This window comes from Lactuca virosa, chromosome 6 (assembly GCF_052849685.1).
Source record: "Lactuca virosa cultivar CGN04683 chromosome 6, Lactuca_virosa_CGN04683_v6, whole genome shotgun sequence".
Classification (NCBI taxonomy): Eukaryota; Viridiplantae; Streptophyta; class Magnoliopsida; order Asterales; family Asteraceae; genus Lactuca; species Lactuca virosa.
Window position 1 is genome coordinate 25,246,449 of NC_136431.1, and position 14,971 is coordinate 25,261,419.

The 14,971-nt window shown below is 49.8% G+C and overlaps 1 protein-coding gene across 1 annotated transcript; it reads right to left on the reverse strand.

Annotated features, from left to right (window-relative positions):
* Positions 1-249: 249 nt before the first annotated feature.
* On the reverse strand, positions 250-738 carry LOC145121392 (uncharacterized). Its single transcript, XM_079057143.1, has one exon. It carries the CDS (start codon positions 736-738, stop codon positions 250-252), a length of 489 nt encoding a protein of 162 aa, XP_078913269.1.
* Positions 739-14,971: the final 14,233 nt, after the last annotated feature.

Here is a 14,971-nt window from a genome sequence, read left to right on the forward strand (position 1 = left end):
CCCTGGTGCTTCCGGGAATGGGCCCACTATATCTATACCCCATTGATAGAACGGCCACGGGCTAGATATGTTATGCAGTGGTGCTGGGGGGTTTGTTTGGACTGGGGCGTACGACTGGGATTCCCTGCATCTCCTGGCTATTTCTAGCGCATCTTGTTGTATTGTGGGCCAGTATACACCCATTCGTAGTACTTTGCCTGTTAGGGCCCGTGCCCCCTCGTGTGCACCCACCTGGCCTGCGTGTGCTTCCTATAGCATCTCTCTCCCTTTGGCTTGGTCTATACACTTCAGCCATGGCGCTGTGAACCCTTTCCTGTATAGCTCTCCATTTATTAATGCATATGAGGGCGCTTTTATACGTATCTTCCTGGCCTCGCCGTGATCGTCCGGGAGCACCCCTCTTTGCAGGTATTCCCTGAATGGTGTCATCCACGTTGGTCCAGTGGTCGTTAGGGTATTCACCTGCCGTTCGTCTATACTTCTTTCTCGGAGCACCTCTACCAAGACTTTCTTCGATAGGTGATTGAAGCACGTGGATGCCAATTTGCTTAAGGCATCCGCCTTCTTGTTCTCGCTTCTAGGTATCTGCCTTATTGTGAACTGCTTAAACGACTCGATTAGTTGTTTCACCGTCTTCACGTACCTTCCCATTCTCTGATCTCTCACCTCGAAACTTCCATTGACCTGGTTCGCTGCTAGCCTTGAGTCCGTCAGGGCTGTTATAGCCTTTGCCCCCATTTGCTTGGCTAGTCGCAATCCTGCGAGCAGAGCCTCGTACTCCGCTTCATTGTTTGATGTGCGAAAATCAAAACGGAGGGCGTAGGTCACTTCTTCCCCCTCTGGGCTAGTCAGGATTAGCCCCGCCCCCGAGCCTTCCCTGCTGGATGCTCCGTCCGTATATAATGTCCACAAACTGTTGTCGAGCGGAGCTTCTTCAACTGCCCACACTTTCTCCTTGGCAGGGCCCCCCTCGTCTGGGATTTCTAGCAGGAAGTCAGCCAACGCTTGTCCCTTAATACTTATTCTCGGGTGGTAACTTATGTCATGTTCCCCTAATTCGATTGCTCATTTCGCTTGTCGGCCCGACGTCTCTGGTTTAAGCAGTATTTGTTTGATGGGGCAGTTTGTTAGCATTTCGATCTGATGTGCTTGAAAATACCGCCTTAGTCGTCGTGCCGCGTAGATGAGTGCCAGGACTAACTTTTCCAGGGTGGGGTAGTTGAGTTCTGGCCCTTGTAGTGCCCTGCTTAAAAAATACACCGGCCTCTGTTCTCCTTCCCTTTCTACAGTTAATACTGAGGATATTGCTTCGTTTGAGGTCGAAAGATACATTTGCAACGTCTCCCCCGGGACGGGACTGGCCAGCGTGGGTAACTTGTGTAATGCCTCCTTGATTTTTTGGAGCGCTACTTCTGCCTCGTTCGTCCACTGGAAGTTGCTCTTCTCGATGCAGCCTTTTAACGTGTGGAACAACGGCATGGCCTTGTCAACGTATTTTGAGATGAACCTGCTCAGAGCTGTAAGCTTCCCGTTCAGGCCCTGCGCATCCCTGAGGGTGCCTGGGGTTGGCGTTTCAATGAGCTCGTCCACCTTGGTCGGGTTGGGCTGGATGCCCTGCCTGGTGACATAGTACCCTAAGAACTGCCCCTCTTCCACCCCAAACGTGCACTTAGTCGGGTTTAGCTTCATTTTTACCTTCTCTAGGGTTTGGAAAGTCTCCTCGATGTCTTGCAACATCTTGTCTTCGTGCGGGCTCTTGATCACCATATCGTCCACATATACTTCAATGTTTCTCCCAATTTGTTTGGCAAAGATTGAGTCAACTAGGCGTTGGTATGTAGCCCCGACATTCTTTAGACCGAAAGGCATCTTAGTGTAACAGAAGGTGCCATGGTCCGTGTAAAAAGCCGTTTTTTCCTCGTCCTCTTTGCTCATCAAGATCTGGTGATACCCTTTATATGCATCTAAAAGGCACTTCAGCTTGAATCCTTGCAATGACTCTACCTTCTGGTCAATTTCTGGGAGGAGCTAGCAGTCTTTAGGGCATGCTTTGTTTAAGTCGGAAAAGTCTATGCACATTCGCCATGACCCATCTTGCTTACGGACCACGACTGGGTTGGCGATCCATGTCGGGAATATTGCTTCCCTTACTATTCCAGCTTCTGCTAGTTTGGCCACTTCGGCGTTGATTGCCCTATTACGGTCCCCACCCTGGACTCTCTTCTTTTGCTTAATCTCCTTTGCTCCTGGTTTAATTACAAGTTTGGGCTCAATGACTTTCCTTTGTACCCCCACCATGTCCGTGGGGGTCCATGCAAACACATGTTTATACCGCTTGAGCAAGTCGACCAACGCTCCTCTTACGCGACTCGGGAGATCACATCCAATACTGACCGGCTGGTCAGGGTGTTCCGCGTTGATCACCTCCTTTCCTTTTGCGGGGTCACGTCTCAGCTTCTTGGCCTCTTTAGTTATCTCTGTTGGTTTCATAATTGTAAAGCATTGCAATTCTTTCGGTGGAGTGGCCAGTACCGTGGCTGCGCCCGTTGGAGTGTCGAACTTCATAACTCCATGCATGGTTGATGGAACTGCTCCTAGCTTTAAGAGAGCTGTTCTCCCCAGAATAATATTGTGTTCCGCCGCATGTCGGATGACCACAAAGTCAATCAAGGCGGTTTTCTTTTGCTGCTTATCGTGGCTGGTTATGGTCAAGGGAAGGTGAATTGTGCCTAGCGGCCATAGGCTATGGCCGGTGAACCCGACCAGCCTCCCCATCGTGGGCCGTAGGTTGTCTTTCCAGCGATCTGGGAGAAGCCGGAAACAGTACTCATAAATGATGTCCGCCGAACTTCCTGTGTCAACGTAGACCCTGTGTATGATTACATCCCTGATGGAGGCTTGGATTACCAGTGGGTCGTCGCCCCTCCATCCCTCTGGGCGAGGGTCTTGAACAGAGAATGTGAGTGTGCGCATCGGAGTTCTGGTGGTCCCTTGTTCCGTTTGTTGCTCTCCCCTTCTTCTCTTACTCCGTATCATGAATATCTCCTTAGGCTGGACTCCTTCGCGAGGTATGTTTTTAGCGTTTTCAGCGTCAAACTTGGCACACAAGCTTCGTGCTATTTCCACCAGGTCCCCTTGAAGCTGCTTCTCTTCCATTTCTTTTTTTAATACCGAACAGTTAGTTGTGTCATGCGTCTTACTTTTGTGGTAATCGCAGTAGCGGTTCTTTGGCGATTTGGCTGGCTGCTGCTTCTCCGACACCGTGTACACCTCCGGGCGACGACCACGCCTGTCATCCTTGGCAAACGGTCGGAACCGAGCCTGTGGTCTCCTCGCTTGGCCGTAGTGCCTACTTCCCCCTTGGAAATCTGTGTGACCCGGGTTGTGGTGTCTGGTAGTCATTGCATTCAAGTAGGCCTGTTTTGCTGCTTCGCCATCCTCCTGTCTCAAATATCGCTCCACCCTTTCCTTCAATTCGGCCCGTGTTAGAGGCTTCTTTCCCATGAGTTTTTGCGATAAAGGGCTTGGCAAAAGTCCCCACGTTAAGGCACCGGCTATGAGCCCCTCATCATGCCCCGGTACGTCTAACGTGGCGTTTATGAACCTTGTGAAGCATTCCCGTACAGTTTCACCCTCCTTTTGCTTACAGCCTATGATTGAATGAGAGTCTCCCTTGTACTTGCGTAATTGCATAAAGTTGGTAAGAAAAAGATACTTAAGCTGGGCAAAATTGGAAATGTTGCCCGGTTGGAGCGTCTTGAACCACGTGTCGGCGTTGCCGTCGAGTGTAGTTGGGAAATACGTGCACCAAAACCTTTCATCAAGCTTTAATGACGTCATGGTCCATTCATATGTGTCGATGTGGCTATCCGGGTCAGTGGTGCCGTTATACGTCTTGAGCGTCGGTAGTTTGGCTGTGTTTGGTATTTCGTAGTCCAACAACTCTTTGACAAATGGAGACGTCACACTACGGGAAAGGCATTCGTGGGCTGGGGTTGGGGACGCTCCCGGCGGTTGGTATTGTGTATTTAAGCCATATGGTGGCGGCATGTGGTAGCCAGGTCTTGGTCCGTAAAAGGGATACGGCTGGAATGGTAGTTGGAGGGGGTAACTGGAGGGGAAAGGGTGTATAGGGTTCATAGGGCTAACCGTTGTTGTCTGCTGTAAGTTATTGTTAGCGGTGATGGTTGGTCCGGCCCATGTGTCGGCCAGTGAATAGACAGGTGGCGGATGAGCTATCATGGTTTGTGCCAACGGTGGTACTGAAAGCATTGAACTCTGCCCGCTTGTCACCTGGTACGGCGGCGTCGCTGTAAACGACGGTGGGATGTTGAAGATGTGGCCTGGTGGAATCATCGTTGAGTGAACCGGTTGTGTTTGTTGCAATGGCGGCACGAAGAATGGTGGCATCTGAAAGGACATTGTTGGAAATGGCCCCACTGGAGTTGTTCTTGGCTGGTGAACTGGCGGTTGTGGGGCACCTTCAGTGGTTACCGTTGAGCTTCCTTCGCCTGTAGCGACCCTGCTGACCGCTGTAGGCGGCGGTGTTTCGTCCAACGCTGCCATGAGGTGTATGGGACTTGCCTGTTGTCCCTCGCTGCCGTTGGACGCCATTCACTTGTCACTTTCGTGCTTTTAGTTTGTGTTCTTGATCTCACAAACGGATGGCGCCAAATGATGCGACCTTGGTCTGGCTCGATCGGTATTGTTCACTTGGATTCTCGATTGCCTCTGCAAGATCACAAAGAAAGAAGGTCGTCAGCGGCTTTCCAGGAGGAGCTCCCGGAAGAACGCTCTGACGGTCAAGTTAGAGAGTGTTTGGGATCTTTGGGTGTGCGCTCTTAGAGAGTCCAGAGAGCTTACCTCGTAGGTCTGAGAGCGTATCCTTTTATACCTAGCTCCCTTGCCTGATCCGTACCAGACAAGATCGCTTTTTGGGGAGACAGGATCAGGGGCGCTGATTGGAGAGTCATGCGCCTTTAACCGTTAGGGCGCTCTTATTGGCTCTAACGGTAATGGTCTGATCCTCCTGCTTGTCTCCTGACCATTTCTTTTGTCTTGGAGCTGGGAGCGTCTCTAGGCGGGCGCGAGCCTTTCGCCTGTGCGTTCCGCTCCCGAGGGCGCCAGCGGACGCTAAGCCTGCTGGGTTGGGCCCGGTTGGCGTGTGCGACCCTTTCGCCTGTGCCTTCCACTCCCGGGGGTGCCAGCGGACGCTAAGCCTGCTGGGATGGGGCCGGTTGGCGTGTCCGGCTCGTGCTTCTGCCGTGCTGCCCTAGGCACGTCAGCGAGCATCAGAGGTCTTCAGGGACTGTGTTTTGAGATTGTTCGAGGAGCGTTACCTGGTAGACTTGGTTCCTCTACCCTTGCGGGGGAACAAGGTTATTATCGGTATGGATTGGCTGAGCCCCAATGGGGCAGTGATCGACTGCGCGCAGCAGCTGGTGAGGATCAGGACCCCAAGTGGGGGAGAGCTGGTGGTTCAGGGCGAGAGGCCACAGCGAGGACCAGCCTTATGTTCGGCAGCTAGAGCTAGGCGCTACCTCCAGCAGGGTTGCGCAGGATTTGTCGCCTATGTTACGGATACCCGGGAGGCGGGTAAGGCGACGGTGGGCGATGTGCCAGTGGTGCGAGAGTTTGCGGACGTATTCCCCGAAGAGTTGCCAGGGATACCTCCGGAGAGGCAGGTAGAGTTCAGGATCGACCTAGTCCCTGGTGCGGCTCCGACAGCCAAGGCACCGTATCGGTTGGCTCCTCCTGAGATGCAGGAGTTGTCTACGCAGCTGCAGGAGCTGTTAGACAAGGGGTTCATTAGAGCGAGCAGTTCACCCTGGGGAGCCCCGATTCTGTTTGTGAAGAAGAAGGATGGGTCGCATCGGATGTGTATAGACTATCGGGAGTTGAATAAGGTAACGGTGAAGAACCGTTACCCCCTTCCGAGGATTGATGACCTCTTTGACCAGCTACAGGGTGCATCTTGGTTCTCCAAGATTGATTTGCGCTCAGGATATCATCAGATGAGGGTCAGAGAGGAGGATGTGCAGAAGACTACGTTCTGGACGTGCTATGGCCACTATGAGTTCGTGGTGATGCCTTTCAGGCTCACCAATGCTCCTGCCGCGTTCATGGATCTCATGAACCGCGTGTGCAGGCCGATGTTGGATCGGTCTGTGATAGTTTTCATCGATGACATCTTGGTTTATTCCAAGATACGAGAGCAACATGAGGAGCACTTGCGAGATGTGTTGGATACTTTGAGGAGGGAGAGCTTGTATGCCAAGTTCTCCAAGTGTGAGTTCTGGTTGCGCGAGGTGCAGTTTCTTGGGCACCTTGTCAACCAGGACGGGATTTCGGTTGATTCGGCCAAGGTGGAGGTCGTGATGAGGTGGGAGGTTCCGAGGTCTCCATCCGAGATTCGGAGCTTCCTAGGACTGGCAGGCTAGTATCGGAGGTTCATTCAGGACTTCTCCAAGATAGTCGTGCCTCTGACCCGGTTGACGAGGAAAGTCGTGGTCTTTCGCTGGGGGCCTGAGCAGCAGGCTGCATTTGAGACATTGAGACAGAGATTGTGCGAGGCGCCAATCTTAGCTCTGCCAGAGGGCATGGAGGATTTTGTCGTATACTGCGATGCATCCATCTCGGGTTTGGGCGCAGTTTTGATGTAGAGAAGACATGTTATCGCTTACGCTTCGAGGCAGCTGAAGCCTCACGAGGCGAATTATCCGACGCATGATTTGGAGCTGGGGGCGGTTGTTTTTGCCCTCAAGATCTGGCGTCATTACCTCTACGGGGTCCGTTGTACCATTTACACAGACCACAAGAGTTTGAGGTACCTCATGGATCAGCCGAATCTGAACATGAGGCAGCGTCGGTGGTTGGATGTGGTGAAGGATTATGATTGCGAGATCCTTTACCACCCGGGGAAGGCCAATGTGGTGGCCGATGCACTTAGCCGCAAGGCAGCGCCGATCAGGGATGTCTGTATGCGGATGACCGTGGTGACTCCGCTGCTGGAGCAGATCCGAGAGGCCCAGTAGGAGGCTATGAAGGAGGAACATCGGAAGAGCGAGCGTATTGTGGGTCAGGTTTCCTCCTTTGACTATGATAGCTGAGGGCTGTTGACCCTCCACCGTAGGGTGTGGGTCCCCCATCATGGAGGTGCGCGTCATACATTGATGGAGGAGGCGCACAAATCCAGGTATTCTATCCATCCCGGGGCGACGAAGATGTATAGGGATCTTCGTCTTGACTATTGGTGGCCCGGCATGAAACGGGATGTGGCATGGTACGTGGAGCGGTGCTTGACCTGCAGGAAGGTCAAGGCCGAGCATCAGAGACCACATGGCTTGATGCAGCCGTTAGATATTCCCATGTGGAAATGGGAAGACATTACGATGGATTTTATCACGAAGCTTCCCAGGACCGCGCGAGGCGTAGATTCGATATGGGTCATCGTCGATCGATTGACCAAGAGCGCCCATTTTATTCTGATTCAAGAGAGTATTTCGGCAGAAAGGTTGGCCGATATCTACATCAGGGAGGTGATGGCGAGGCACGGGGTGCCAGTTTCGGTGATTTCAGACAGGGATGTGCGGTTCACTTCCAGGTTTTGGAAGAAGTTTCATGATGAGCTGGGTACTCGTCTGCACTTTAGCACTGCATTTCACCCGCAGACAGATGGTTAGAGCGAGCGGACCATCCAGACTCTGGAGGATATGCTGCGGGCGTGTGTGTTAGATTTCGGTGGTAGTTGGGATACTTACCTCCCATTGGTTGAGTTCTCGTACAACAACAGCTACCACGCGAGTATCGACCGTCCTCCCTTCGAGATGTTATATGGGAGGAAGTGCAGGACCCCGATATGTTGGGGTGAGGTTGGCCAGAGGGTAATGGGGAGCACCGAAGTGGTGCTCAAGACGACAGAGAGGATTCAGCAGGTTCGGAGCAGACTTCAGACTGCTCAGAGTCGGCAGAAAAGTTATGCCGACAAGCGCCGATCAGACCTGGAGTTTCAGGTCGGGGATATGGTTCTCCTGAAGGTGTCGCCATGGAAGGGCGTCATCCGATTCAGGAAGCGGGGCAAGTTGGGTCCCAGGAATATTGGACCCTTCAGGGTTATAGCCCGGGTGGGCAAAGTGGCGTATAGGCTGGACCTGCCAGCCGATAGCACTTTTCACATCTCCCAGTTACGGAAATGTTTGGTGGACGATTTGGCAGTGGTACCTTTAGAGGATATTCAGGTCGATGACAGCCTGAATTTCATCGAGCGGTCTGTAGCGATCCTCGACCGGAAGTCGAAGGATCTGAGGAACAAGAGGGTCGAGCTGGTGAAGGTGCAATGGCAGCACCGGAAGGGCTCGGAATGGACTTGGGAGCCGGTGGATGAGATGATGGAGCATTACCCAGAGCTTTTCCAGGAACGAGCAGCAGATTTCGAGGTCGAAGTCTAAAATAAGTGGGGGAGATTTGTAGCACCTGGTTCCTGGTACGTATTTTATTTAAGTATTTTGCGTTTTTGGCCTGGGACTCGGCGAGTTGAAGGCCCAACTCGTCGAGTAGAAGCGGATTTGATCTGGGATTTAAATGACGGACTCGTCGAGTCGGCTTCCAGACTCGACGAGTAGACTCTAACTGGACAAAACCCTAATCTAAGGGTTTGCACCCTATTTAAGCATCTCATTCAGCCACCCTTCGTCCCTATTGCTTCCAGAAAACCCCCATAGCAAACCCTAGTCGTTTGTATAAAGTGCTAAGGCATTTGTGGTGCTTTTTGGTGATTTTGAACTCAAAGGAGAAGGAAAAGCCTAGAGGAATCAAGAGGAGACCAAGGGAGTCCAAGTTTGTGCACCATTTGCAGTTCACAGAAGGTATAAAGTCGATACCTTGCTTGTTCTTTTGCTAGAACCCTTTTTGGGGAGATTTAGGGCTTTTATAAGCCATTCTTGGTAACCAACCATGATTGCAAGCATGGTTGGGGGTTGAGGCTTCGGATCTAGGTCCATGGAGGAATTACAAGGCAGAAAGGGGCTGCTTTTGCACCCATGGAAGCCTCCATGCAACTTAAGAGCCTCTTTTAGAGCCTTTTTGGCTCAAAGTCCCATGCATGCACGTACATTTCGTAACTTTACATGCTAGATCGAGTTTAGGGACCTAGATCTATCATTTGGACAAGAGTTCTACACCAGAAATCGAAGAAATAGACTTGGACTGCATCGACTCGGCGAGTCGTTCTTGGGACTCGGCGAGTCCGAGGTTAGACTCCCCTTTTCTGTTATGGCTCAAGAGACCCAGTCAAGTGTTAGAAAGGTTTTAGAGGGTCCAGGGGAGTGACCCAAACGTATTGGGATAAGCCATAGTCCTAGAGTTCATAGGACTCGGCGAGTTCATGAGCCGACTCGGCGAGTCCAAGGCAATCTCCCAACTCTTGAAGATGAACTCGACGAGTTTTTCATACAACTCGGCGAGTCGAGGACAGGACTTGTTCATAGGATGAAGATGAACTCGACGAGTTGTTCATACAACTCGGTGAGTCGGATGAAGGTTCATCTGGGGTGGTTTTAGAAGGAGAACTCGTTGAGTCGTTGCTAAACTCGACGAGTAGAGACGTGGATGAGGACAGTTGAAGAGATGGGGACTCGACGAGTTGGCGGCCTAACTCGGCGAGTCAGGTCAACTGGAAGTTGACTTTGACTTTGACTTGGACTTGGTCAGGGGTAAAATGGTCATCTTACCCTAGGAATAGATATCAGACTCTGATTAAGTGTTTTGTGGGGATTATAGCCGGAGGACTTCCGGAGCAGCAGCAGACAGAGATTTCCCGCGCAGATTATCAGCAGCTACTCGTTCGAGGTGAGTTACCTTCCAGTAGGGGTGGGTCTAAGGCCACAATGCCGGTCCACCAACAAGGGTAGTTGTTAGATGATTTTCTTTGTGATAATTATCTTGGTATGGTTATGTGCTTTAGTCATGGGATATGCCTGTATGATATGTTATGTGTGATAATGGTAGTGGTAGGGATTAGTTTTGCCCTGGCATCGGTCTTTAGGATCAATGGGGTTGGTCAGTACCCAGTTATGCCTGATTGTATGATTATACCTTGTTATTGTATGATAATGGTAGGGGTGAAATATTCCCCAGTTACCGGTTGAAAGATACCGATGACAGATACCGGTTGAAAGATACCGATGACAGTTACCGGTTGAAAGATACCGATGACAGATACCGGTTAACTAGGTCGTCAGGAATTGGACATGGGGGCATGAGCGCCAAGTGTGAGGGTCTTAGCACGAGGGCGAGGGCCCTGGTCTGGTGCTAGAGCGGATTCGCGACCGTTAACTAGGTCGTCCTAAAGATAGCAGTTTTGTTGTCTTTAATGTATTCCTATTGGGATATGTTAACAAGTCCCCTAGGCTAGTAGACGTCAATGTTGGCCTGGCGTAGCTGAGATGTTCTATCTTAGATCAAGACACGTGTGCGACGAAGATGGCCTTGACGTCCGTTGATGTGATGAGGTCGTCTGTACAGAAGATTTCATCATGGTAACTGTTCGATTCTCCAGCTTTTCATTTAAAACTTCCCTTATCAAGGACGGTTTTACTCTTTACACTTCCCACTCTTTAATTTCTTCCATCTTTTCTTCATTTACCCTCTCTTCCTTTTCTGCTCTTGCTCTCAAAGAACAATAGCAATGCAACTAACTGGAATCGAGCTGACTGCAAGCAAGTTCTAGGACTTGAAAGCCCGATTCGGCTTCTTTCCTGAACATGGGGTGAAGTATCCCAGGAAGGGGGGCTATCATCTTTCGTCCACCGGAGGGTAAGGTCAGAGTCCCCATTCGGATCTTTAAGGCAGGGTTGAGGCTGTCGACAACTGAATTTTTCGATGAGATCATGCGTCAATACAACTTCTCGATGGATGATTTGACTCCCAATGCTGTCAACAAAATCGTGAACTTTGAACTGGCCTGTCGAGCCCTTGGAGTGTTGCCTCATTTATGGGCGTTCAAAGCCTATTTCAAATCTTCCACCCAATCTGGCGTCCATACCTTTTCTCAAAGGAGAGGCATTCATGCGTTTATCGTTAACCAAAAAGCACCCAAGAAGAATTGGCAAGATAAGTGGTGTTGGGTTAATTGCAAGCTTGTTAGTTAAGGCCATCCTCGGGTGACTGTTTACTCTAACCGGTCACCCCAACTGTGGGGTGCTAGCCTAACCGTGGCGCATGCGTTGAAGGTAATCTACTTTACCAGGGAAGACTGGGAGGATCATATCCTAGCCGCGGTAGGGATGATTTCCACCTGGAGAGCTCGAAGGATGATACATTAGTACTTTGTGGAAAAGAACGGTAAGGTATCTTCTCCTCCCTCCCCCCCCCCCCCCACCCCCACTAAAAAAAAGATATATTTTGTAGGGAAAGAGATTTACTCACTTCGCTTACTTCTTGTCTTTGCAAAGCATGAGAGGATCTTTCCCTTTGAAACAATTATGTAGGGAAAATTTATGGGGAATCTCCAGTACCGTGAGGTGCCTTTGGTGGAGATCCTCCCTCCGCCCGTTAGTGCTGATCGAGCCCAGGAGTTTGGTGCACCTCCTGTTGCTGGGAATAAGGGGATTGGTCCTCAAGTTGATCCGTCTTTGGTGGATGCAGTCGTCGCGAGTGTTTCTCGCGATGACTCTATGCCTCGAAACTATGAAGACGAACCAGCGAAATAGGTGGCGGTTGGCGGTGGCCGGGAAACTACCAACGACAGATAGCTTGGGTGGACTCCCCACTTTTCGGAGACATTGTACCAGTACCATTGGAAAACATCTTCGAAAGAGACACAATATGGACTTCTTGTTGGGGGAGTCCGATGTTTTGATTACCATCCTTGATGATGACCTTTCGTGCGGTCGGAGAGGATGGGCACTGAGGAAACTGAACCGCCTCATGAACTAAAAGAAGAGTCGAATGACAGATTTGACCTTGGTGGTGGTGATTCTAGGTAGGATTCAGAGGGTAATGTTCCAACCTCCTTTGGCTTTACTTCATCTCCATTGAGAGACAATGTTGATGCGAGTGCTCCTATTTCTCCTTCAGTTACTCCTGGTGTCTTTCCCCCGGAGTGGACGCTCACTCGTGAGTCTCTACTTACACAACATTTGGTTACGTAGAAGTAGAGTCATCACGCATTCCCTCCGGATACCGTAGAAGCATTGGATCTCCTCTCCAACTCCCACGTGGCTAATAGATTGCAGTATGTAGCGGCTCAGGTGGCCCCTTATTTGATGGCGGCAGTTGGGCGCCTTCGTCACGTTAGCTTGGATTTGGTGGACTTTACTGTCGTCAATGCTAAGCGTGGCGGTATAAAGGGGAGGGTGTTGGGCCTTGATATTGAGAAGCGTAAGTTCGAGGGACACTACGACTTGCTGGCTAGGGAGAAGGCATCTGTGGAGGAGCATGTGGTGATTTTATATGCGGAGGTGGAGCATTTTTCACAGTAAGTGGAGGTCTTGGAGGCAGAGAAGGAGCCATTAGAGAGGAGAGTGAAGCTGTAGGATGATCAGTTGGATGTAGAGGGGTCGAATAGGAAGGTTTTGGAAGAACATATGGCCTGACTCCACCAAAAGGGTGTTGTCCGTGTGGTGGACCGAGTGATTGGGAGTGATGACTTCTTACTGGGGTTAGATGGATGAAGGTGGCGTGTATGGCCGTCGGTGTGGAGGGTGGCAAACAAGTTGTTCGGAAACAAGTTACCACCAGGAAGTTTACCCCTGGAGAGCCAAGTGCCCTTGTGGATAAGACCCCGTTGGAATCGAGACCACATCAGTAGAGAAGACCCCGTTGGAATCGAAACCACATCGCCACCCATCACTTGCAGCGCCAGGTGTGAAAAGACCCACAACCGCATTCATTTAGGCAAGCTCACGTGACAGTCCCGCCGCCCGGCCATCACAAGCCCAGTCCCAGTTGAATCCATGTGCGTTAATTATGTCTGTCACCGTGTATTTTTTCTTCATCTCAATCGAGTATAGACCGGGGAATCTCTTCTTTAGCTTACCTCCATTAATCCAGTTGTCCGACCAAAATAGTGTACTAGTACCTGAATTCACTTTCTTCTGAATAATATCATTAAAATGTAAGCCACAGTTCTCCAAATCCCGTTTTGCCCCTGCTATATTATTCCAAACCCTTGGTATAGTCTTCTTTGATAAATAATCACCTGGTTTGTTCTTCAGATTGTGGATGGCAGTAATCACTTGGGCCCATAACGACATATTATCCAACTTGTATCTCCACCACCACTTAGCCATCAACGCTAGATTCAGTGAATGTAGAGATCCCACACCAAGTCCACCTATCTTTTTAGGAGCTATAACTTTGTCCCACGAGACCCAAATGATTTTTGACTTATCGGCGCTACCCCTCCCCCCCCCCCCATAAAAACTTCCTGCTGATCTTTTCAAGGTTGTTAATTACCCCACATGGAGCCTTAAAGAGAGAAATGTAGTATGTAGGTACATTACCCAACACCGATTGGATAAGTGTGAGTCGCCCCCCAAACGACAATATCTTTGATTTCCACCTTGAGAATTTAGATTTGAACCTTGCCAGAATAGGATCCCAATCCTTAATATGATTCATATTAGCTCCGACCGGTACCCCAAGATAGTTGAAAGGAGGGGTACCAGCCTCGCACCCCAAGAGATTAGCCCATTCATTCGTGACACTTTGAGAAGCCTTACTCTGAAAACCTTGGATTTGTGAAAATTAACCTTCAGTCCTGAAGTAATGTGAAAGCACCTCAAGATCCTAGCGAGATTTTTGAGATATCGCCTAGTCCATTCCCCCACAAATATCGCATCGTCAGCATAAAACAAATGCGATAGTACAGGCCCATCAGTTGTGATCTTCATACCTTGGAATAAGCCTTTGTCACATGCAGTTTTCATCGGAATGTTTAGTCCTTCCATTGCAATAATAAATAAGAATGGAGAGAGAGGATCCCCCTGTCGGACCCCTCTACTGGTGTCAAACTTGTCTGTCAGAGTGCCATTTATGATTACCGAGGACGTAGAGGAAGTAATACAGCCCTTAATCCAAGTTCTCCATTTATGCCTGAAACCCATTTGTTTGAGGACAGAATCTAGGTACCCCCAATTAACTGAGTCGAATGCTTTGTCGAAATCCACCTTGAACAATAGTAGTTCCTTTTTTGTTTTCTTCACCCATGAACAAACTTCATTGATGATGAGGGGACCGTCCAAGATGTTTCCTGCATTCCAATGAAACTAAATTTAAGTAAAGCCTTTAACCTTCTGGCCCAACTTACCTTGACATCTTTACCAATCCCCCTAATGTCCAGACTTAATCAATTTATTAAAAACAAATTGATACACTGATATCTCCCATAAGTTCTGAAAATATAGGGTTTCCACTTTCAATTTCGATCCCAAATTGCTTTCCAACCTCAATCGATCGTAGCATTAACCTCACGATTTGGAACTGATGTATCCAGATTAGATGCATCAATACAGATGCCACTAGACACGGCCTCGGTTTGAGCGTAATTAGGGAAAGATGAGATATGATTTGGTGAGCTCAGGTTAGTGTGGGAGTCTTCGATCACGCTAAGCAATGGGATTTGGAATTGTGTTGATATCGGAGAAGGGTTAGCTTCGCCATTAGTTTTGTGTCTTTTAAGTCTACCGTCATTGATCACGTTAAACTCATAACTTGGGCTAAAATGGGAATTTACTTGATGTGGGATGAAAGTTGAAGGGAGATGGCCAAAGCATGAGGCCAGTAAGGAAGTGGAGATGGGCCCAGCCTTGAAAGAGAATGACCCACCATGGGAAGCACTGCTCACGCGCCTGCTATTTGTTTCCTGACCGCTTGTGGTACAATTAATATTCCCAAATTCTCATCCGAAGATTTGAGTTCCCAAGATTAAGGAATCAATGATTGGCTTTTCGATTCCTTTACCACCCATTGG

Coding starts and splice junctions, on each gene's coding strand:
- LOC145121392 (XM_079057143.1), bottom strand. CDS start 738: ATGGGGGCAAAGGCTATAACAGCCCTGACGGACTCAAGGCTAGCAGCG.